The sequence below is a fragment of the Dipteris shenzhenensis genome, chromosome 18, assembly GCF_047967505.1.
Source record: "Dipteris shenzhenensis isolate YYH24624 ecotype China chromosome 18, Dip_SZ_1.0, whole genome shotgun sequence".
NCBI lineage: Eukaryota > Viridiplantae > Streptophyta > Polypodiopsida > Gleicheniales > Dipteridaceae > Dipteris > Dipteris shenzhenensis.
This window is the reverse complement of record NC_141613.1, coordinates 47,686,744-47,708,963: the sequence shown is the minus strand read 5'-3', so window position 1 is coordinate 47,708,963 and position 22,220 is coordinate 47,686,744. Positions and strand designations below refer to the sequence as shown.

The 22,220-nt window shown below is 45.9% G+C and overlaps 1 protein-coding gene across 4 annotated transcripts in view; it reads left to right on the top strand.

Annotated features, from left to right (window-relative positions):
• Positions 1–22,220, top strand: part of LOC147891330 (Pentapeptide repeat-containing protein) — a 43,143-nt gene that overhangs the window by 4,022 nt on the left and 16,901 nt on the right. For all 4 annotated transcript variants that reach the window (XR_015542589.1, XM_087389420.1, XM_087389419.1 and 1 more), the window contains exon 3: positions 11,217–11,246. Coding sequence is in view for 3 of the 4 variants with exons in the window: in XM_087389420.1 (XP_087245546.1) it covers positions 11,217–11,246 (30 nt within the window). In the remaining variant the exon portion in view is untranslated. The remainder of the gene's footprint in view (positions 1–11,216; positions 11,247–22,220) is intronic.

Below are 22,220 nucleotides of genomic sequence, written 5' to 3'. Positions count from 1 at the left end.
TTCTTTTTCAGCGTAAGTTTCCTACCTTCTCTGATCAAGTCTGGCACCTATTCTTCTATAGTGGTCTTCCAAAAGACTACCAGGATGAAGTGAGAGTCAACACCCTTGAGATTTTGGAAGACCTTATGCATTATCCCAAGACTTTCAGAGCAGTACTATCGCCTCTCGAGGGGATAAAGGTGCACTGGCCAATGGTTGTCTCAAGATCTGGGTAATGGACGAAAGAAAAATCAAGCAAAGAGGGGCCACACCAACACATCGAACCTGCCTACTTTCAGGTGCAGGTAGCCATGTAAGGATTTCGTGGACCCCACAAAGGCTAAGGAAAAGATTGACCTTCTTTGTCAACACAGCCTCCAAAGAAGAGAGGTAAGGGTGCCTCCAAAGAAGAAAAATTAAGCAAAAGGGGCCACACAAACACATCGAACCTGCCTCCTTTCAAGTGCAGGAAAGGCTAAGAAAAATATTGACCTTCTTTGTCAACACAGCCTCCAAAGAAGAGAGGTAAGGGTGCTGCTCACATAGTAGACGTGAAGGTTTCAGGTATGTTGACAGTATTCTCTTGTGACGTATTTAATGTCTTTTGCTCCTCATGATTTGATTCTCATGAGAGGATCTGTTTTGGATGGACTAGTCCTTTTTCTTTTTGACAATGCAAGCATGCAAAATTTCATTGGTATGGCATTGGTGCAGCAGTTGAACTTCGCCAAAGGCAGTTTAGAGATTGGGGATCAATGCATACCACAAACTATTTTGGATATGCAAGGATATGAGAAATTGCGGAGTTTCCACATCCTAGTGATGGACTACATCGATGTGTTGAGTCGTTTTTTTGAAGAAATCCTTTGGTAGTTGATTTTGTATCACATGGGGCTTTTTTGGCTTATGATGGTGGGCATTTTGATTTATATTCCGACATCAATGGCCTTGTGGCCAAATATTATAAAATCACTGCCAATAATAAAGCCAGGGGAACTTCTGATCTTGCTGAGTCATCTTCTGCAATTTGATGGAAATTGATCTTCTATGCATGATGATAATTTGGTTGTTCTCCAATGTATGATGAAGATGGATTTTTCATTTTTTTCGTGTCATGGTCGTACTCGACATGTGCAGGAAAAGACGTTTGATTTATGCATTGAAGATGCAATGAATTTTGAAAATTCAGTTTATACTATCTTAATGATCTTCTGAAATTTTGGGACAGCAAGGGTATAGTGTGGGAATCAGTCCATTCCATGGTCTAGTGGACTCTGGACTTGCTAGTAGGGTTGTGGATTCAACCTAAGGTGGATTGCCCTTGTTATGGCTTCCGTTTCACACATACACACTGCTGGAAGTTCAGGTAAAGTGTTGACTAAGGGGTCAACTCTTGGATCAGCTTTTCCTTTTGAGGATACCTTTATGGTTTGGTTTGCTTAGAAATATTCTAGAGTGTTTCTTGAATGGAGTATTGAATATGCTTGAATTACTGATGAAGATGCTGTTCAAATTGGACTCGATTTCGAGAGATACCGACTTTTGGAATTTCTTTGAATTCCTCCTTGTACTTGCAATTTGCAAGAAAAGGACTTCTAGTAAATATGAAAAAAGAAGCAAGCTCAAGGCGGAAATACATCATGGAAGCATGAAATGAACACCCTAAAAGGGGATAATAAACAGCGCCTCAGAGCGAATAAGAGAGAAACCAAGGATGAGGCTGAAAGTGCTATCTCAACCTTGCTGTGGACTCTGAGAAAAAGGGGAGCCCCTCCATTTCCTAAATGGCTTTCGGCATATGTATAGTATTTGGCTAGATAATGGTGAATGTTGAGAAAGTGGGACCTGGGACCCATCGAAGGCCTTTGTGCATTTGGCTTTCCAGATATGTTACATTGAAATACTCTCCAGCACCTCCCAAGAAGAATCAATAGAAGCATGCACGTGCTTGAATTGTGATAAGGGAACATCATCCAGAGAGCACGACTCAACTTAATGTCGTCAAATCGAGAGAGCCCGAGAAGAGACATGCCTCTCATAAAAGATAGAGGGCCCCAAAGAGAAGTCAAGCCACTGAGCCCGAAGTCATAAAGAAGGGGAAAGAAGCAAATGTATTGAAGATCTTGGCAATCTCCTTCCATATGATCCTCGAATGTTTGCAATCCCATAAGCAATGCTGAATAGACTCCACATCCAAAAGGCAACAAGGGCACGTAGAGTCTACCCCAAACTTGGACCGCCACAGGTTCATTGCAATCCCTCCATGAATAGAAAGCCAAAAGAAGAGTGTGATTTTTCTATGCCTGAGGGGTTTTTCGAGTCTCGTCCAAAAACTTTCTGCAAATCCGTAGAAATCTGAAAATTCTCCCAATGAGGAGTTCTGGAGAGTCTCGAGTCTCTACAATGAAGCTGAAATCTTCTAGCATTATTGACTATGTAACGAAAGAAGAATTCCCTTCTCTCCGTGCCCTCCATCAATCCACTCGCACTCTCTGGAGTCTCACTGTAAAGTCTTTATTGGGACTCCTCCATAAAACCAAATCCTCCATGATTCCAAAAGAGAGAAGAAGTGGTTTCGGATCTAGGTGCCATGGTGAATCCAAGCCGTGCTCAACATAACCTATGTCCTGGCAGGTTGAAAAGGAACTCCTAATAGAATATCATGACAGCCTGTCCCCTGACTGAACATCAAAGACCAAGGCATCACTGTATGATCTTCGTATTGCTATGACGTGAATTGGAATGCATGTTTCTGTGAAAGCCCCCATCCAAATAGAGCAAGACATATTCCTATCATCTATATCAACCTAATCCACGATGGCTGCATCAAGTTGCTGGATTCTCCTTGGTCTTCCCCAGAGGCGACTTACCAATTGCAATTTACAATCCTCTTGAAGTTTTTTGATAGCTTTCTAGGATCCCATAGAGGAGGCATGGCCTTTCCCATCTAGACCATAGCATATAGTGAGAAGTGCCAAGTGGTCTCCCATGCTCATCAAGTATGCTATCATTCCACATGATGGGTTGTCTATGAATCTTTTCAAGAGAGGAGGGGGGAATTCTTCGAAGAACTTTTAGGATAACAGGTATAAGCAGAGAAGAGGGAGATTTGAGGTGGGCTGAGGTAAAGATTCATCTGGTGCTATTCATCCAGTCTCCACCCGAAGGAGTACAAGACTGTATGTTGCGATAAAGAAGTCTTTCCATGGCTCTTGCCTAGGCATAAGTCTTACCACAATCTTGCAAAGTCTTGCACTGCAAGTTTGATTCTATGATATCGAGAACCCCTTCCCACGTGGGAAGAATCAAGGTCTTCCAACCCACCTTGGCTAAAGCATCTGTAGATTGCTATACCATCTAGTCCACTCCATAGAAAATTCCTTATGGGCCTCTTAAGATGAGTGATGCAATTACTAGAGTGGCACTGACAAGAGCCAACAAATCATGATGTGGCCACTAGAACGTGGTTAACAACCATTATCCTAGAAGCAAGGTCAAGTTTGGCATAACTCAATAGTCCTAGATGCCCTGCAGGGCTAAGTAACGTGGTTTCCAATCATATTTAAAAAAGCAATGAAAAAACGTGGTTTCCAATCATATTCAAAAAAGCAATGAAAAAAAAAGAGAGCCCATCTGAACCCGGGCACTTGTTTTTATGAAGGGAAAAAAGTGGAGTCTTGAATCTCATATTGATGAAGGGTGCATCAGGTGAGACTCGCATATTTGGTTTCACCAACAGAGGAATACACTACCATATATCATGTCTAGCAACATCTCTGGCCACTATGCCATGATCTGGTGAGAGTAGGGAGGCATAAAAATCTGTAGCTATACGCAAGACATCATCAGGATGTGACTGCAATACCTCGTTTGAGTCAATTAACTATGAAACACTCTCTCTACTATGTCTTGGGCCCAGAGTAGAGGAAAAGTGTTACCTCCCATCTGAGTCCAAAATGACTCTCGTGCATGACATGCATACTCTGCTCTCTAATCTAAAAGTACCTGCTGATGAGCCCTTGCCACAATAAGGCGCTCTTGAATCCAAGCATCAGTAGGCTGTTTTTGCTGCTTCTTTGAAGGGCTGTCAACTGTTGGAGAAGACCAACTTCTTGTTTGAGAATCTCATGTCTTCTGCTACAAGTGATTGAATGATAGAATCACTAATATCAGACAAGGCTGCTACCATAAATGAGGGAGAAGAAATTTCCCTCTGCACATGAGAAACTCAAATTTGTAAAGCTCCCTTTGTGAGATCCTCTATGCATAAAAGGCATCCGGTTCTGATACTGGCAGAGCGTCCTCTCAAGTGAGGCTCGAAAACCATCAAAACCATTGGAAAATGATCTGAGGTGGAAACCCTAGGAGAAATGCATACCGAGCCACCTGTATCTAATGCCCAATCGCCAACATTAAATCTATCAATGCGTGCATGAATGGGCATTTGTAGTCTCCTGTTCGACCACGAGTACACAAGTGACTATGGCTGAAGTGAAAGGCATTATTGAACGAAGCATCTGTGCCACTAAACCGAAAAAAGAAGGCATCCGTGGCTACTCCCTTAAGAGAGTGAATGCCACCGTCTCTACTCCCCTTTTTATTTGAAGGCATCTCCACCATATTGAAGTCACCTCCAATGACCCATGAATTTGCAATGGGGACCCAAGAGAGAAGTTCCTTCTACAAATGGACATGATCCCCTCTATTGTTGGGAGCAGCCAACCTTGCATCCCCTAGTTAAAAGAATGATCCACTGTGCTCACCATGTCCAACCACCAGAGGAACAAAAGAATCTGAAATTGAGATACAAGTGCCTCCCCTAGTGCCCAAAGAAGGTGACCAAAAAGTGTGACTAGAAGTAGTTTTCCTGACTTTGAGCAATCTCTAGCATCTAGTTTGTGTTCCTAAATAAAAAGAATGTCAATAGATCCCCCGGTAACACTTGTATAGAGCTGAGTGTGAATAAGGTGTGTATGGCAATGAGGCATACCACCATAGGCCCTATAGATTCCAGCTAACTATCCTCATCGGCGACCTAGTGGCAGCAACCCTCTCTTGGGAAAGAGACCTCCTGCCATAAGATCTAGAGATAGGAGGAAAGTCCACAAGGGATAACTTGTCAAAATGAATACTAATAGCTAGTGGAAAGGATTACCAATAGCTAGCTCATGAAAGGTAGAGGGCACAAACTCCTCATCACCAAAGTCCTCCAAGGCAAAAACACAGTTCCTATGAAACAAGCTTGGCGCAAGGGCACACAAACACAAGATTCTTGCACTCGAAAAGGGGGAAGAGGCAAGGGCCATCCCCTTTCCTTGATCAATGAAGGTGTCACGATCTGTGACGTATTCCTTTCTCTATGTCTAGACTTATGGATGGTTTGATGAATGAACACTTGTGGAAGGGTATGTCCTTTCGACGGGACACTTCCTATGAGGCACAACCCTTCACAAGAGACATTCTATTGAAGAGACACTCCTATTGTAATGTACCCTCTCATCAAGGGTCACACCCTTCATAAGGGGTACACACCTCTTCATGCACATACACTTTGGAGTACACACCTTTTCATGTGTGACTCTTCACTCTATATATAAGAGAGGCCCAATTGTATGAATGACACACACTACAGATACTACAGACACTCAAGCAATACAATTATTCCTTGTTCTCTGCTATTGCAATCTCCTTTCTGTTCCTTAGCACATTTCTAAATATAGCAAATCTAGGATTTCTTACAGTGGTATCATAGCAAAATTTCGCTCCTGTCTTAGGAAATGCCCCCCACCTTCTAGCGCCTATCTGATACATCTCTTTCCGCTAGAAGGATATCCGTGCACATTGTGCATAGAAGAGATGGAGAGAATGAGCGTAAAAATTTTTAGCGCCAACCTTGCCTAAAGTCATCAATGGCCTCTCCATCTCCCACACATCACGAGTTGATGTGAATGGACACGACAAAAATCGTGTCTTTTCATGTGCTTAGGCTGTCCCAAAACCAAGGGACGCACCTTTTCCACCATCAGACACATCTTTTGATGAAGAGTTTTGACTCCTCACCCAAGGGACACACCCCATCGTGGAAAAAAGGACACACCTTTTCGTGTGGGGACACCCCTTTTGAAAACAGGGTCACACCCCTTCATGAAAAGGTACACCTATTCCAAGGGTCACACCCCTTAGAATAGGCACACCTTTTGGCACCAAGCACCTTATAAAAAGGGTACCTAGAGGGGTTAAAAAGGAAAACCCAGCCCCATACCTTAGGCCTAACATATGATCCCTGACTTGGAGTAGAATGTCTTGCATTTCTTGAACTAGTTGATCAGCTAGGGCCACTCGATGTTGAAGTATAAAATTTGTTGGTACTATCGGAGTGTGTCCATAAGCTGCTTCATGGTTGTTAAGACACTCGTGTCTTATGATAAGACACTTAAGACACTTAAGACACTTAAGACACGTGTCTTATCTTAAGACACCTTTAGACACTCTAGTGTTTTTTTTTTTTTTTTTGGGTGGGTGAGGAGTAACAACACACATTGAGTTTGACTTAGCCATGCTAGCATTGATGGTGACTTTGGATCTAGCAGTGGCAGTGACCTCATAGATTTAGATTAGGATGAATCTTTAGAGATTTGAGTCTTGAGAGTCGAAAGCTTTCTTTCAATTATATGTATCGAGATGCAGTTTTCATTCATGTCACTTTAGTACTCAAAACTTACGAGCTCTTCAATCGTGAGTCTTAACTTTAACTTTTAAGTCTTGAGTGACGAGTCTTGACTCTTAACTACATTGTACAAGTGCATTGTTTCTTCTTTCATTATTTAAGTGTAGCTTATTGTACTTCTAGAATCTCGCAGCTAGCTATGCTAGCAAGTTGTACATTTGTATACTTATACATATATTAATTAAATATTTATTATTATAACCACAATGGTGTGTCTTACGTGTCTTATCTTTAAGACACTTTAGACACTCGTGTCTAAAGCGTGTCTAACGGTGTCGTGTCTTAACGTGTCTTACAACCATGAGCTGCTTGAAATGGAGTCATGCTGATGGCACTATGGAAAGAGTTATTATAAGCAAACTCAAGGAGTGGTAGATACTCTTTCCAAGCTGCTAGGCGTGACTGAATATAATGTCGAAGCATTTCTTCCAGAACTTGGTTGACTCTTTCAGTCTGGCCATCTGATTCTGGGTGGTAGGCTGAATTGAACAGTAGAGTTGTTCCCAAAGATTCGAACAGTGAACTCCAAAAGTGACTGGTAAACTTAGGATCTCTGTCAGATATGATATTCTTGGGCAATCCATGGTGTCGGAAGATGTGTTGTATGAAGAGTTTGGCGATGTCTGGAGCCTGTGCACTGCTTTTGCAAGCAACAAAGTGTGCCATTTTGGACAATCGATCAACAATTACCATAATCTGAGTGTTACCTCTAGAGGATCGTGGTAGTGTTGTAATGAAATCCATGGAAATACTTTCCCACCTTTCAGTTGGAACTGGAAGAGGCTGAAGAAGTCTTGCTGGAAGTCGTCGGCTTGCTTTCATTTGTTTACAAGATAAGCAAGATGTAACCATTTTGATGACGTCGCTTTTCATTTGAGGCGAGTAGTATGTTGCACTGAGTAACCTATAAGTCTTGTTGATGCCTGGATGGGCAGCATAAGGAACTACATGATGCTGTTTTAACAAAAGACGTCGAACATTCTTGTCATGTGGTACACAGACGCGATTTGATAATACAGAAGGTCGTTCGTATAAGAATAGGATGAGAAAATCTTCTGTTCGGAAGTCGAGCATTGTTTAACCCAAAAGGCATGACCAAACACTCATAGTGTCCATACTTTGTTCGAAAAGCTGTCTTGTACTCATCGCCTTCTTGTATGCGAATTTAATGATAACCTGAACGAAGATCAATCTTTGAGAATTGTGTTGCGTGTAGAAGTTGATCGAAGAGGTCATCGATGCGAGACAATGGATACTTGTTTTTGATAGTGAGCTTGTTGAGGGCTCGGTAGTTGATGCAGAGGCGCATTGACTTATTCTTTTTTTCCACAAGTAGTACAGGAGATCCGAAAGGGCTGCGACTAGGCCGAATGTGACCTTTGTCGAGTAGTTCGGTGACCTGTCTTTGGATTTCTTAATTTTGAGTGTAAGAAACCCGATAAGGAGGTTTCGACGGTGGATTACTGCCGGGAATAAGTTCGATTGGGTGATTTACTGGTCGTCGAGGTGGTAACTGCTTTGGCAATTCCTATGGAAAAATATCCAGGTAGGGCTGGAAAAAAGGTTGGTTGAGGTATTCAGGAGGATCCTTTGTTGGTGTCTCCTCTACTGCCGTAACCAACAGAAGTGAAGTCTTTACTTGACGTTTACGAACCCACTTCTTTACTTGTAGGGCAGAGGCAACTGGGGTTGAAGGAGAGTCCTTAGAACCAGTTAGCTCAAGAAGTTTTCCCTGGTGGACAAATTGGATAGTATGGCTGCGAAAACTGATTGATGGATCATAGTCGTAGAGCCACTGTTGTTCAAGTATGACATCGTACCGAGAAAGAGGCATGATATCGAAATTCAACTTGTCTGTATAATGTTGGATGCGAAAAGACAAGTTTTTGATCCTGGTGTTGCACAAGAAGGTAGTTCCATTTGCGAGTTCAATCTGATAGTCCATGAGACTAGGACTGGTGGTCAACCGAAGTTTGTCGACCATAGAACTAGCTAGGAAATTATGAGAGCAGCCACTGTCGATGAGGATAGTGACCGTTGTTCCACGAATCGATCCTTGAATACAAAGTACTTGAGTGGCCAGGGAAGGTTCGGGGTTGCTGGCAAGGCTCAGGTGGATGGTATTCGCCATTCGAACAGCTTTGCCTTTCTTGTCTTGTGCTGGTATAGCATCTTCTGTCTTGGAAGTCCTTGGTTCCATATTGGAATTTTGCTTTGGTCGCTTGGGACAATCGAACCATCTATGGTCGCCTGTACAGATGGTACAAAGTCCTTTTGTGCTGGAGTTCTTCCTCTTCCTAGTGGCCGCACCTTCATGTTGGGGATGTCGGTAATGACTTTGGGAAGAAGAAGAGGCGCGATCCTTGGAGGAGTGCTTCTGTTGGAATCCAGCATAAGATTTCTGAGACTTCTGGGGATCTTGAGACTGTCGCTGACCTTGATGACACGAGTTTTTTCGAAACCTGAGGTTATCTTGAGGGCGAGCACCTTTGGCCATAGTAGAGTTCTGTGTGCGATTAGCACTCTGCTTCCCCGTGTTTTGGAAATCTGTTATGCGCTCTGCGTAAGCAATAGCGCCAGCTGTGGTGGTGATGTTTGCTTTAAGGACGTCAATGCGTAATGAGGGATTTAGGCGTGAGATGAAAGCATGAAGGCGATCATCCTCAGTTAAACCATCAATCTCCAGCACCAATGTGGTGAACTGAGAGACGTAGGAAGACAGGGAGCCTGTTTGCTCCAACTATCGGAGTTTTGATCGTGCTTGGGATGTCAAGTCTTTTAGTTTTGGAAGCTTGGAGTAAACGATAGAGGGCACGTAGTTCAGTGTTTTCTACCTGTGGTGGGAAACATACGACAGAATCTCCTATTAGGGAACTATTATGCACTTATCGACGACACAGTTTGTCACATTGCACAGGGGTGCATGTGACAGGGCTCGCATTGAGCACAGTGCTCGCAGCTCTAGGAGTGTCAATAGCCACTTGAAAGAATTCTCCTCCCAAAGGTCGAACATCTATAAGGTGCGGACGAGGTCCGCCGCAATAGTATATTTTACTCGCAATTTGGACTTAAAAAGATAAAAAAATCCTTGAGGTGGATTGATGATGTGATAACTTGACCTAATTGAACCTCTTGAGGTTTGGTCAAGTCAACTACAAGTGATTGACCTTAGTTTACTTAAGCTTGGTTGGTTAACATGCATGGCTAGGTTAGGACTAACCTATCTTAAGGTAAGATTTAACTTTGGGCTGATATGGCTGGCATTTATTTTGGATTGAATTCTTAACTGAGGTTTGGTCAACTTCAACCATGCATTGAGGACCGTGCGAAAAACTCAATCTGATTCTCAGAAGTGTTGCTTAGTATGGTTGCAGGGATTTCTCTCCTTTGCATGATCATTTCTCTGAGCTATCGGTTTATCTTCCTTGCGATTGTGCATTCTGCACTTGCAAAAAATCGGAGCTTTAAGCTTGTGGATATCGTGCTTGTGTTGTTGCAGTGTCTCGTCCTCTCAGATATTTAAAGTTGCATCTTGCAATTAGTATCCTCTAACATGGTTTCTCCCTGTCCATTCATGCGAAGGTTCCTCGCACTGACTTAGCGCTTCTGCGTTTAGTCAAATGGCAATCGGACTCTCTGAACGTGCGCTCCGGGCCTTTGAGCCTATGCATTGGCTTTATAATCTGATATGTTGTATGTGATAGGTTGGCACAGCTGCTGCTGATATTTGTTAACTGACCTCTTTAATTGCATTTCAACGTGTTGTGGCACGCATAACTAGCAGGCTTCTCTTAACACTAGTATTCAGACCTTGGGCCCCTTACAAGATTTAGGAGCTTCTATGAGAGCTATTTCCTGGCCAAAGAGCTAGCTCAGCTCTTCCTCCATGACCAGGGCAGCCACTGCTGAGTATAGCAGTTGAGTATCTAACGTTTGAATAGCTTGCTCTATTGAATTCTTCAACTGCTGCTTCTTCTCAGACAGATCTAGAGTCTTTGAACTCATGAATGAACTTCAGCCCTTGTGAGCTTACACACTATTTGCAACAAGCTCTTGTGAATGATGTTTGTGGTAGTTTTATTCAGCTTCCCTTGCAATACTCTTTGCAATCTCCCTTGCAAGGCTTTTACATCCAAGTGCTCTCTCTACTTGACTTGGACTGCCTCCCAAGCGAGGTCTCAAGGACTGCTGAGGAGGAAGGAGACGGGTTTTCTCACAGTTTCAGGTCCAACTCTACTCAATGAACCTATATATATAATGAAAATTAGGGTTAGGTCCCTATCTCTCCATATACCACTCTACCCACACATTAACCTATGCACATAATAAGATTACACCATGAGACCGCAAGACTGGTTACTCTGACAATGCCACTAAGAATTAAGTAGTTGGAGTCTCTTTGAGTTTTTATGTCTAGGTGTTGATGGTTGAAAGTCATTTAAAGCATGTGAGTTCAAAGCAGTTTCATTGTGTCATTACTAATGCTTGGGTGGCACTTGCCATACTGCAGGAAAACTGTCCATTCCAATGAAAATTTCAGGTACTAACTAAGCTCGCTCAATGTATATTTTTGGATATTTTTCCCCTTGTTCATTAAATACGAAGATGCATTTGCAATTTGACAGAGCGCAAAAACTTTAGTGTAATTCCTTCAGATTATCCAATATTGGTGCTTACACTCTTATGTGTGTGCTATTGTTAAACGTGTTAAGGTTGGAGCTGACAACGATGATGTCAAACTTTCATTTTTTGCAACTAACAAACAACTAATGAGATGCAATATGTAATGCAAAGGGAAATAGTGTATCATTATGTGGGATAAAGGCTTCCTTGATTGAAGTTGGTGTCCTTTGCTGCATATTTGAGAGTTTTGATGTGGATACAGAGTTCAAAGAGTCGACATAGGTTGTAGATACAATGGTAGATACGTGTCCTTTTTTTCTTCTAGAGAAAAGTGCCTTCTATTATATAGCTTTGAAAACGTGATTAACCTAGGAGCAGGTGCCTACAACTAGTATGGTGGACTACACAACCAATGGATTCCTTGATCTGTGAAGATATGGAAAATACATGCAGGCACTTTATCCAGCCATATGTTGACGAGAGTGGAATTATGATGGACTTGCAGCTCTCCTATCTCAAGGCTTCATTGTGCTACCCAAATATTATTGATTGTGATATTGGCGGCTGCCTCCCAAGCATTGTTTTTTGGAGAAAACAAAGGGTGTTGCTGGGAGGAGAGTAGTATCCTGAATCTATTTACTCATAATTGAGGGCCAAAATGATTCTCTTGGATCCCATTGAATCTCCCGAAAGGGGTGGCCCTCCCACAGCCAGAGCCATCAATGCAACCAGACCAGCCATATAGTAGTGCGTTGGGTTAGTGGCCCTGCCAAGACGACTCACTACTCTGATCCGCTACCACTTAAGCATCTCAATGCACTGTGTTTTGTCTTTTTAGAGGACGAGTTTTGGCATGTTCCTGGATTCATCTAGACATATATACGACTCAAGCATCTCAACGCCACATCTAGCGCTGGATCTCCCTCTATCTCTGACTGTAGAAAACCCTTGGACCCACTTTGTAATGCATAGTGTCGAAGGCTCCCAGGACTCAGTGCATATACTGAATCCCCAAGGGCATCCCTATCCTTGAGAACTACCCATACCACCACATGGGGGACTGAGGCTCTATGGAGACCATTCCTCCAGGGTTTGGGGATGGTGGCATCTATCTCTACTATCCCCCGTCTCAAGTGAGAGAGGGTCTCAAGTGAGAGAGGCCTCTCACACGTTCCTCTGTCTCTCGGGGGAGTCAACTCCATTCCCTAAAACAACTCGTTGAGCCACCATCCCACTACGCCCAGCCAAGGTACTTCCGCTCCCCACATGTATCCCTTCTGATCCTAAATCTCCCCAGGGGGTCTAGGGATCCTGCTACTGCTTGGTCAGTTGTTGGGCTCTATCCTCTCGACTCTCATGCTGTTGGCCCTAGGGAGGTTGTGGGTGGGTGCGGGTCCAACCTACCTCGAGGGGACGGGCCCTCATTAGGTGTCCCATCTGCCTGCAACGTAGGCACTGACCAGGGAGGCCAGAAACTTCGACCCTCTGTTGAAGCTCTTCCCCATCTAGTGTCTCGAGGAAGATCTCCTTTGGTAGGGTCTTTGGGCACTCAATGATCACCTTTCGTGGGACATCTGCCAAAACCGAGGCTATTGTGGTAGGTGGGGACCCTCAAGACTGTGCTAAAATATCCTGATGGAGCCAAGATGCACTGATACTCCTTTGGGAGCCCTAGGAAGCAAAGGTCACTGGATATCATGGCATGTGTCGTGTTGTGTCCATGCTAACTGTGAACCTGTGATACCATGGAATGAAGAACACTAGGTACAGGCCGAGTAAAATGGGACTCTACTCCACCAAGGCATGGGTGCTGACAGGGGAGCTCAGCTGGAGAAGAAAGTGCAGTCAGCCAGCTAGCCCCCTGCTAGTTGGCCGGCTTCACTAGCTATATAAGGAAGGACACAGCTCTCATACTCCATAAAGCAATCCAGAACTCAGGCTCTTCAATCAGCAGCAGTATTCCATAGGCAGTCCAGCAGCAGCCTCTTAGTTCGGTTTCTAAAAAGGACCTTAAGTTTTATTGATTGTATTTCCAGCCTAGTGACTCATTTATATTCTTTGTGCATTTGGTGATTGCCAAGGCTATAAGCGATAAAGCAACAAGTAGTTAGCATACATGCAAGTCATCTGATGTCACTCACAGTCCACGTGAATGTGTATCTGACACTACGTCTGATGCATGTTACATTGGTATCAGAAAAGTTTCAGTTCTAGGCATAGAAATCGAGCATAGAGGAGGAAGGCCATGCAATTCTTTTGAAGATTTGGTATGAGAATATCCCATCTAGGGACAAGGCAGTTTGGAGAGGAATGGGTTTAAAACTGAGGAATGGGTTTCAGAAAACACTTAAACTCATACTCCCCCACCCCATCATGTGAATGGGCTTACCTCATACCCTATTGCAAGCACCAGCAGGCACTGCCCCCATATAAAATAAAATGGATGAGGACTCCTTGTCGACCGAATTTCGACAGTGTTCAGATAGCTAAGCACCCACTATATGATCCTGTTACATGGACAAACTGACCAGACAATTCTATGAGATAGCGCAAGGATAGAACAAATCACTGAACCATTATAAAGATCTGATCACACAAGCATCAATTCAACTAATTAAAAAATACGAGCATAAGTTGCACAAGTTCTTGTGCCTCGACTCCAATTGGATAGCTGCTTGTACATTCTCCAATCAAATTATGAATTTGCTCAGAATTATGAGCTAACGTAAATGGTTGAGGTGGTGGAACTTTCCTGTTCCATGTTGGGATCATCTCCTGCTCGCACTCCTCCCCGTGCTAAGCTCCCCCTGCCTTGTGCCTCAACCTGCCCTCCCCTTGCCTGCAGCCCACTCCTCCCCTTCCTCAGCCCCTGCCTAGCCTCTCTCTCTCTCTCTCTCCATCCCATCTTCTGCTCTCTACCACCCGCTTTCCAACACCCCCCCGCCCCCCCCCCCCAATGGTCTATTTTGCCACCCGCTCTCTGCCATCCATCCCACCTCTTCCTTCTTCATGCCACCTCCCTCGTGCACACGTTCTGCGCTGCCTCGCTTTGCCGCTGATTTGCAGACATTTTTCGAGCAGCTGCTCACAGCAGCTGCACCCCTGCCTGGTAATATCACAGCCAGGTTGTAGGCATTTGCTTCTGCCTCCTTTGCTTGCCAGAAGCCCTCAAATAGAGGCTGCTTTTTTGTCAGCAGGCTCCAGGCCTGTTCAGGGGCTCTATCGCTCTCCAACCAACCGGGCTGGACAGCAGCTTTGTGGACTGTGAAGCAAGACCCTTTCCTGCCTGAGCCCCTTCTCCTTTTCCTTCCTCCCCTCCTCCTGCTACTAGCAGGGACATCGTGTTTGCTTTCTTGATTCTGGGGGACATAATCTTGTTAAAGACCACTTGCTCTCACATGGCATCTCCCGACCCCGATTGTACTTTTCCCAGAGGACAAACAATAGGCAAAGAATGTCATCCAGTCCCTTCAAGACAGAGCTTTGGTGGGCTGTACTGTTGGCCTCACGCCTACGAGGAGCTAGGTTTATGACTAGATCCAGACGAGCTTGGCCCTAGAGGGTGACCACATCCAGGAGGTCACTGCCATAGGCCAGCTGACTACCCCATCTAGAGCCTATAAATGCTACTACTTGTTTGCGATGGCTTGTGTGGTGGTCATGCTTGCTTGTTAGCCCTGTTGTGCTGCCCGCATATAGCAGCCTATCTGTTGTCACATGTATTTGAGCCTGCCTTTGGTCTTGTTTGGATGACCAAAGCAGCTCAACTGCATGCCTTTGTTGGGGATGTCCCTAGGACAGCCCTAGGGCAGAGCTATTATATTGCACTAGTGAGACGATACATGTGGCACTTGTGAAGAGAGTTTTTCTTTGTCAAAGGGTGAGGAGGATCAGGACTGCCAACCCATGTTTGCGTGGATGGTGGATGAAGAATGGTAAGGAATGAGCCTACTGAAGGAGCAGTCGTGCTATAATGTACAATTCGCCTCCCAAAGGTGGCAATATCAGATATCTGCAAATGTAGTGCCTCCTAAAGAAGCTTAGATCTCTCATGTCAGATCTTGACGTAGAGCTGATGGAGAAACCCTCAACTGCCTATGTGGCATGCAAAGATGGATGCATAGATATTGTGGCATAAGAAGTGAGACACATAAAGTGTCCCTAGTAAAAGGCAGCTTTTGTTTCTCCTGAGATCTCTCTATTGCTGTCCGCACTTGGCTGAATGCTGTTTGGAGATCTTTGACATACTTATCAGCTGCAAATATCTCATCTTTGGTCCACAGTTGAAACCAACCTTCACTAATCAAAGGGTGGTGAGATCCACTTTAGCCACAGCATACACATTAATTAATCAAATTATTAATCACCATAGATTAATTCACAGGGAGCTAGAGCGCTCCTACTCAGAAACAAAGACACCGATTAGCCCCAAACATTGGCGCTCCTTGCGGTATTTCTTTAATATTCATATAAAGCCAAGAGGCTTATTACAAGGTCTCTTGAAGCTGCACCACAAGCAAACCATTGCCCACAGACTTCCAATATCCTGCACACTCTGCAATTCCTGCTCAACTTTATATGGCGAATATGCATCGAATCACTAGGCAACCATGCACTCTTCCTAGCACGGCTAAACAGTTGCAAAAAAGACAAGGACAGCCAAACTTTGGCACTTCCAAAACAGTTCGTCCCAATCTGTAGCCACCCCGGCCATTGCTCAACAGCATAAATCAGCCTTTCCTTGCCTGGAAACAATACCAAAGCAATAACCACCCACAACCAGTCCGAGAACGGCAAAAGCAGGCAAAACCCAGCCTTTCCTTGCGTGGAAACAATACCAAAGGCAATAACCAGCCCACAACCAGTCAGGGAACGGAAAAAGCAGGCAAAAACCAGCCCTCCTTTGCTAGGAATCCTAAGAAAATAAGTTGTATGGCCTGGAAAACCCTGAATCCAGCAAGGAACCAATGATTCAACCTTGCAACAGCCCGAAAGCAACACAGAACAGGCCGCCCCGCTTGCAAAAGGTCCAAAATCAGCAGCAGCTGACAGAAATCATCAAAAAATCAAATCGTCTTGCTTCCTACAGCCTGCCTGCAACCCGGAAAGTAGCAAAAATGAACTAATCTCTAGGCTTTTGGCACAAAAACGATCGTTTTTGAGCTTCCGTCAGACTTGGCAGCCCATAGACTGCTGTGTTAGTCAAAAATCAATAAGGCGATGTGATAGAATGGCCCTGGAGCACTTTCCCAGCCTGTGGCTTGCCTCTCCTTGTTCTTCTGTGGTCCAGAAAACAGCTTTGAAAGCAAATTTCGACTTTTCTGCTTGCTTTTTGGCCTCTTGCATGCCAAACAGGTGTCTTGTGCTGATTTTAGAGTCTTGTGCCAAAAATAGCAATTTTTAATTGCACCACTCTTTTGCCCCTCTGTTGCACATAGTGATCCTAGGAATTAATTGCCTAGTAATTGGCGTGCGCATTCACAATTTCCAAGGGCCCACTAGGAATTTTAATTCCCCAAGTCCCGCACACGTGGCCAGACTTCTGCGCCACAGAAGCCCAAGGCAGTCACACATAAATTATGGGAGTCACAAATCAACATTGCCATAAAAAGCCTAAATAAGGCATTCTCCTCAAGAGGGATGAGTTTGGCTCAGCTGGTGCTCCTCCGTGCTCCTCCCTTGCAGCCCTCCCTCCCTCGCAGCCCTACCTCCTCCTCCCCTCCCTCTCCCCTCCTACCTCTCCCCTCCTCCCTCTCCCTCCCTTGCAGCCCCCTTCCCCTCCCTCCATCACCTTCCTCCTTGCTCCCTTCTCCCTCCCTCCCTAGCTGCACTAACCCGCCCTTCCCTGTTGCCCCCTCCCTCGCCCTTCCCCACCCCTACTCGCCCTCTCCCCCACCCCCCACCTGCCTTCCTCCCACCCCCCATCCCGCCTCCTACCCCCGCCCCCCACCCCGCCCCCATCCCTCCCCTTTTGTGTCCCCCCATTCCGCTCCCCATCCCTCCCCTTCCTAGCCCCTCCATTTCACCCTCCTTCCAGCCCCCCTCCCGTGCCCTACCCTCGCCCCCCATCCTGCCGCGACTCTGTCCCTATCCCGCCCCCACCTCGCCCCCTCCCCGCCTCTACCCCCCCTCCTTCCCTTCCCCGTCCTCCTCCCACCCAGCCTCCTCTTGCTCTGTATTCGTGGTCGCCCGCCTTCCTCGTGCGCAAGTGGAGCGCCAAGTGGAGCAGACGGAGTTTCATCGTGTTCGAGTCATCCTTCCCATTCAGATTGACAACGGCTCAGCCCTTAGTCAATCCTCATCCACTTCCACTAGTCCCGAAAACCGTCACGTTTTCGAAAGACGAGTTGCAGTAGCTCAAGAAAGACATTGAGGAGGAGAGTTTCACTTCACTCTTTGCTCGCATCCACGGGTCCCACCCCTCTAGGTTATAGGCCAGGGATTGGATGCTTGCCACATTACCTGAAAACCTCGCAGAGCACCTCATGGATGTTCGTCTGCTTGGTCGAGGTTTTTTCCAGTTTGTTTTCGACTCCCCGGATGCAATAGGTACAGTGCTTCAGGCTAGTCCTTTAGCATTGAGCTCCAGGGGAATCTTTTTGATGCCTTTCTCATTGGGGTTTGACCCTGTGGAGGAGGACAACGGATGACTTTACTTTTCATTGGACTTGTCGGCCTTCCTCAGGTGTACCATTGACTCCTACACTCCATTGGAGCCGCTTTTGGGTTGGTCACTAAGATTTCCCCTCTCCCTGGGTGCTTTCTTAGACAACAGAGGTTGTCAGGTCGGATGGGGTACCACAGGATAGGGTCATTGTCTCTAACCCTTATATCACGGATGACCACATCATGCTTCAGTGTCCGGATGGCTCTTTCTTTAGACAGAGAGTCGAGATTGCAGGGAGGCAGGATCAGTGCAGGATTTGCAAGACCCCAGGGCACTTCGCCAGAGATTGCCCAAGGAAGAAGAAAAGGCCTAAAGGGTCCACGGGTGGAGTGCCCCATGGACCTACCTCACGACCCGCTGCACATCCTTCTCGCGCTGCTAGACCTTCTACTTCACGCCCAAGACCTTTGACCTCTCGTCCTGATCCTTCTTCTTCAGCGTGTCCAAGACCTTCAGCATGTCCTACTCCAATCGTCCCTCGTTGGGTGTCAGTCAGAGTTGGTGAGCCGGTTACCCTTCATGAGACTACTATTGGCGTCATGGACACCCGGATACAAGCAGGAGATATTCTTGTCCTTGTTTCTTGTGTTGATGAGGTCGCTTCTATCCCCCCAGCTGTTAGGGGGAAGGAGATTAATGAGGTTGCTCCTATCCCCCCATTTGTTAGTGGGAAGGAGATTGATGAGATTGATAAGATCATTGCCGAATCTCGTGCCATACTTGGTGAAAATGCTAGAGTTTGTGACATCTTATATAATGGGGATAGTCTCCCCTTTGTTCCCGGCAACGATCCGTTGTGCTTTACTCCTATGTGTGTAAAATCTAACACTCTTTTAAGTTGAGACAACCTCACTGCCCTACGATGAAACCAAGGCATCCCAAGAACTATATCATGATGCTTGAGAGGGGAAATGAAGAAGTCTTCCTGGTCTACATAACTTTGTACATGCACACGAAGCTTCCCAATCAAGGGAGTCACAGGCACAGGGTCCCCTTGAAACATTTGATCGGCATCTAGGGCCTTACCCACTCTTCAGTCTTGATACCCAGTCTGAGGGCTAGATCATGTGATATAAAGTTATCAGCTTCCCCTAGGTCAACCTTTGGGTCAAACAATATGTGTGCTGGTCTATGATCTTTCCCCAAGCAAGGCATAACTCTTATCTCCTTAGGATCACTGACTCGTCCCAATACATCCGCGACTCTTCCGGCCACACTGGCCTCGGCTGTCCCTATAGCTTCTTTTGCTCCGTTGAGAATGAAGGCCTCTCACGGCATTGGGCAGCCACATGCCCCTCGCTTCCACATCGGAAACACTTTCTCTCTTTGTGAAAACTGGCAATCTTCTCAGGGGTAAACTAGGACTTGCACTTATAAGCTCTTGGCATTTGTGTGCCCCTCGGCTTTTGACGTTGATATCCCTTTTTCTCAGCCTTAGGGAACTCTCTTTTCAGACCCTGGAAAATCACCCGTCGTGCCTCGATCCCCTCATCTATACGTGTGTTGTCTCTTATACCATAACTTGCGAATTGGTTTTTTTGGTTGCGTTTCTTTATCCTCTCTCTCTCTCTCTCTCTCTCTCTCTCTCTCTTTCTCTCTCTCTCTTGGCACCCATCTCTCCTTCCGCATAGGAAGGCGGGGTCTATGGGACCCAGACATCCGAGACCCTATCTTGTACCATCTGGAACTGTAATGGTCAGAACGGAATCCTATACAGGTCACAACATAGTCTTTTACACAGAGACACATCAGAGTCCAGAGCGCCCACTACCAACAGTCAGCGGGTATACATGGGAGTGTGCCTATAGAGATGAGACGAGGGATACAGAAGGGGTCCGAGGATTAGGAGGAGTCGCAATCCTTTACTGATCCACACTTTTGGGGACCATCTCAGTGGAGCAGAGAGATCTACACTTCAGGTTTCTTTGGATTCAGATTCGACACATGGATAGCCGAGATTTGTTTATTGCAGTTTTGCTACTTCCCTCTCGAGACCTCCCGCTTTGCTAGAGATATTCAAGGGGAGGATGAGACATCCCCATTTGCTGCTCTTTATCAGTCCATTGTTGACTTCTCTAGCCGTGGGGAAGTCCTCCTAGTTGGGGACTTCAACGCGAGAACAGGCGCTCGTCAGGCACCACTCCTCGACTTCAGGGATGACTCCACTCTACTGCCAGACATTGACCTTGAGGAGGCAAGTATGCTACGAGTTTCGGTTGACAGACGAGGACTGCTCACATCCTATGGGCAGGCTCTATTAGACCTCGGTAGGATGCATGATCTCATTATCTATAATGATCTTGATAGATGGCCCGCATCAGGTGGCTTCACTTGCTTTCCACATGGGGGAGGCTTCAGTGTTGTGGACTACATCATGGGATCTCCTGCCTTCACATCTCGCATCACTGACTTTACCGTAGCACCTCTCCCTCCAGGGGCTGATCATACCTATCTTTTCTTTAGCATTTCTACCCCCCGCTGCACATCACTTTCTACCCCGTTGAGCTCTTACTCCACCTACCATGATATATGCTTTGATCGCGATCACTCACCTACTTACTCTGGCTGTCTGTACATACTTCTCGCATACATTGACTTTATACCCTTATTAGAGGACCATGCTGTCCTAGTCACTCGCTCACTACACGAGGCTGATTTTCACGTCTTTCCCAGACCACCCGCTCCACCCGTCCACCACCTCCTGGGAGCGTACCCTGTAATAGCTGGTACGATGATGAGTGTAAGGCTTTATGCCGTCAGCTCAGATTCAAAACAAAAAACAGCCTTCCGAGCGAATCAGAGACGCTATGCGAGTACCATCGTCTATACGCAGGAAGAAACTTGACTTCGTGCGGCGGAACGAGGAGAAGCTACTGAACATTCTGTTCAGTAATAACTCATTGAGGAGACGAGAGCACGGAAGTAGAGGGTTTACTGTTGCTTTGTGGACTCCCGCAAGGCATTGGATACTGTTCCGAGAGCCCGTCTCATACGACGCCTACAGGATTTGGGTTACGACTAGGAGATCATTTGGACTGTCATGGTACTTTATGAGCCAGTTTCAGACAGAGTCCGGATAGGATCTGGATGGACAAACGAGATCATGAGCACTATTGGGGTCAGACAAGGGTGCCCATTATCATCTACCTTGTTTGGCCTCTACATCGACGAGCTCGAGACAGTGATGCAGGCACAGGGGGGGTAGGTTGCTCTCTCGCGGGCACGTTGATTCGGATATTACTTTACGCAGATGACGTGGCTCTCTTGTCTTCCTCAGCAGAGGGGCTCTAGAGACACCTTGACGCACTACAGTCTTTTTGTCAGTCTCATGATTTGAAGGTCAACTTGGGTAAAACCAAGGTTATGATCTTCAATACATCTCGAGCCGTCATGCGCGATGAGCATTTCACATTTGATGGGTCTCCAGATGAAGTAGTTTCATCATACACTTATTTGGGGGTCGTCTTTTTCGGACCCATCTTCATCATGAGACCCGCGATGTAGGCGCACCTAAGCAGAGGATATGATTCATTGGCTAGACTAGAGAGATAGTGCTTCTGCTCACTTTCAGGATCCACGGACCAAAGGGTTGCTTTTTGACTCCTTGGTCCGCCCAATAGGGATGTATGGTAGTCCATGTTGGGGGCCAAACTTGTCGGATACAGAGTGGGCGAGTGGAGCGGCTATAGGTTCTCATGTTATCATGGATGATCCGTGGTAAGCCATCTGTCCCTCACCAGATCATTCGGGCGGAGTTTTGGTCACCCCCATTACAGCTAGATGCTGCATTTCAGGTCATTACATATCTGTACCGAGTCAGGGAGTATGGGGATTACACATCCGGGCGTAGCAAGATACCATGGCTAGCACTATCCTCTTCTATGGCACTTGCAGCAAGGGGAGATCAGAGGTGCTGGTATGCATGCACAGAGAGATGGTTTGCAGGACTAGGGTCCACATGGACAGACTACCTCCTTTCCAGTACAGCATGGATGCTCCTTTCTCTCCCCTCCTATCACAAGAGGTCAAGCAGGTTATCCATGAGGATCTACTACAGCTACACACATTTCAGACTTGGTTGGGCCCGAGTGATCTTCCAGTGAAGTTGGGCTTCTACAGAGATCACTTCTTACGTATCACAGTGGAGGGTGTCATTGATCCACCAAGATACACGCAAATTCACCTACCCCACTCGCTGAGGATCTCCCTTGGGCAGTTCTTGTT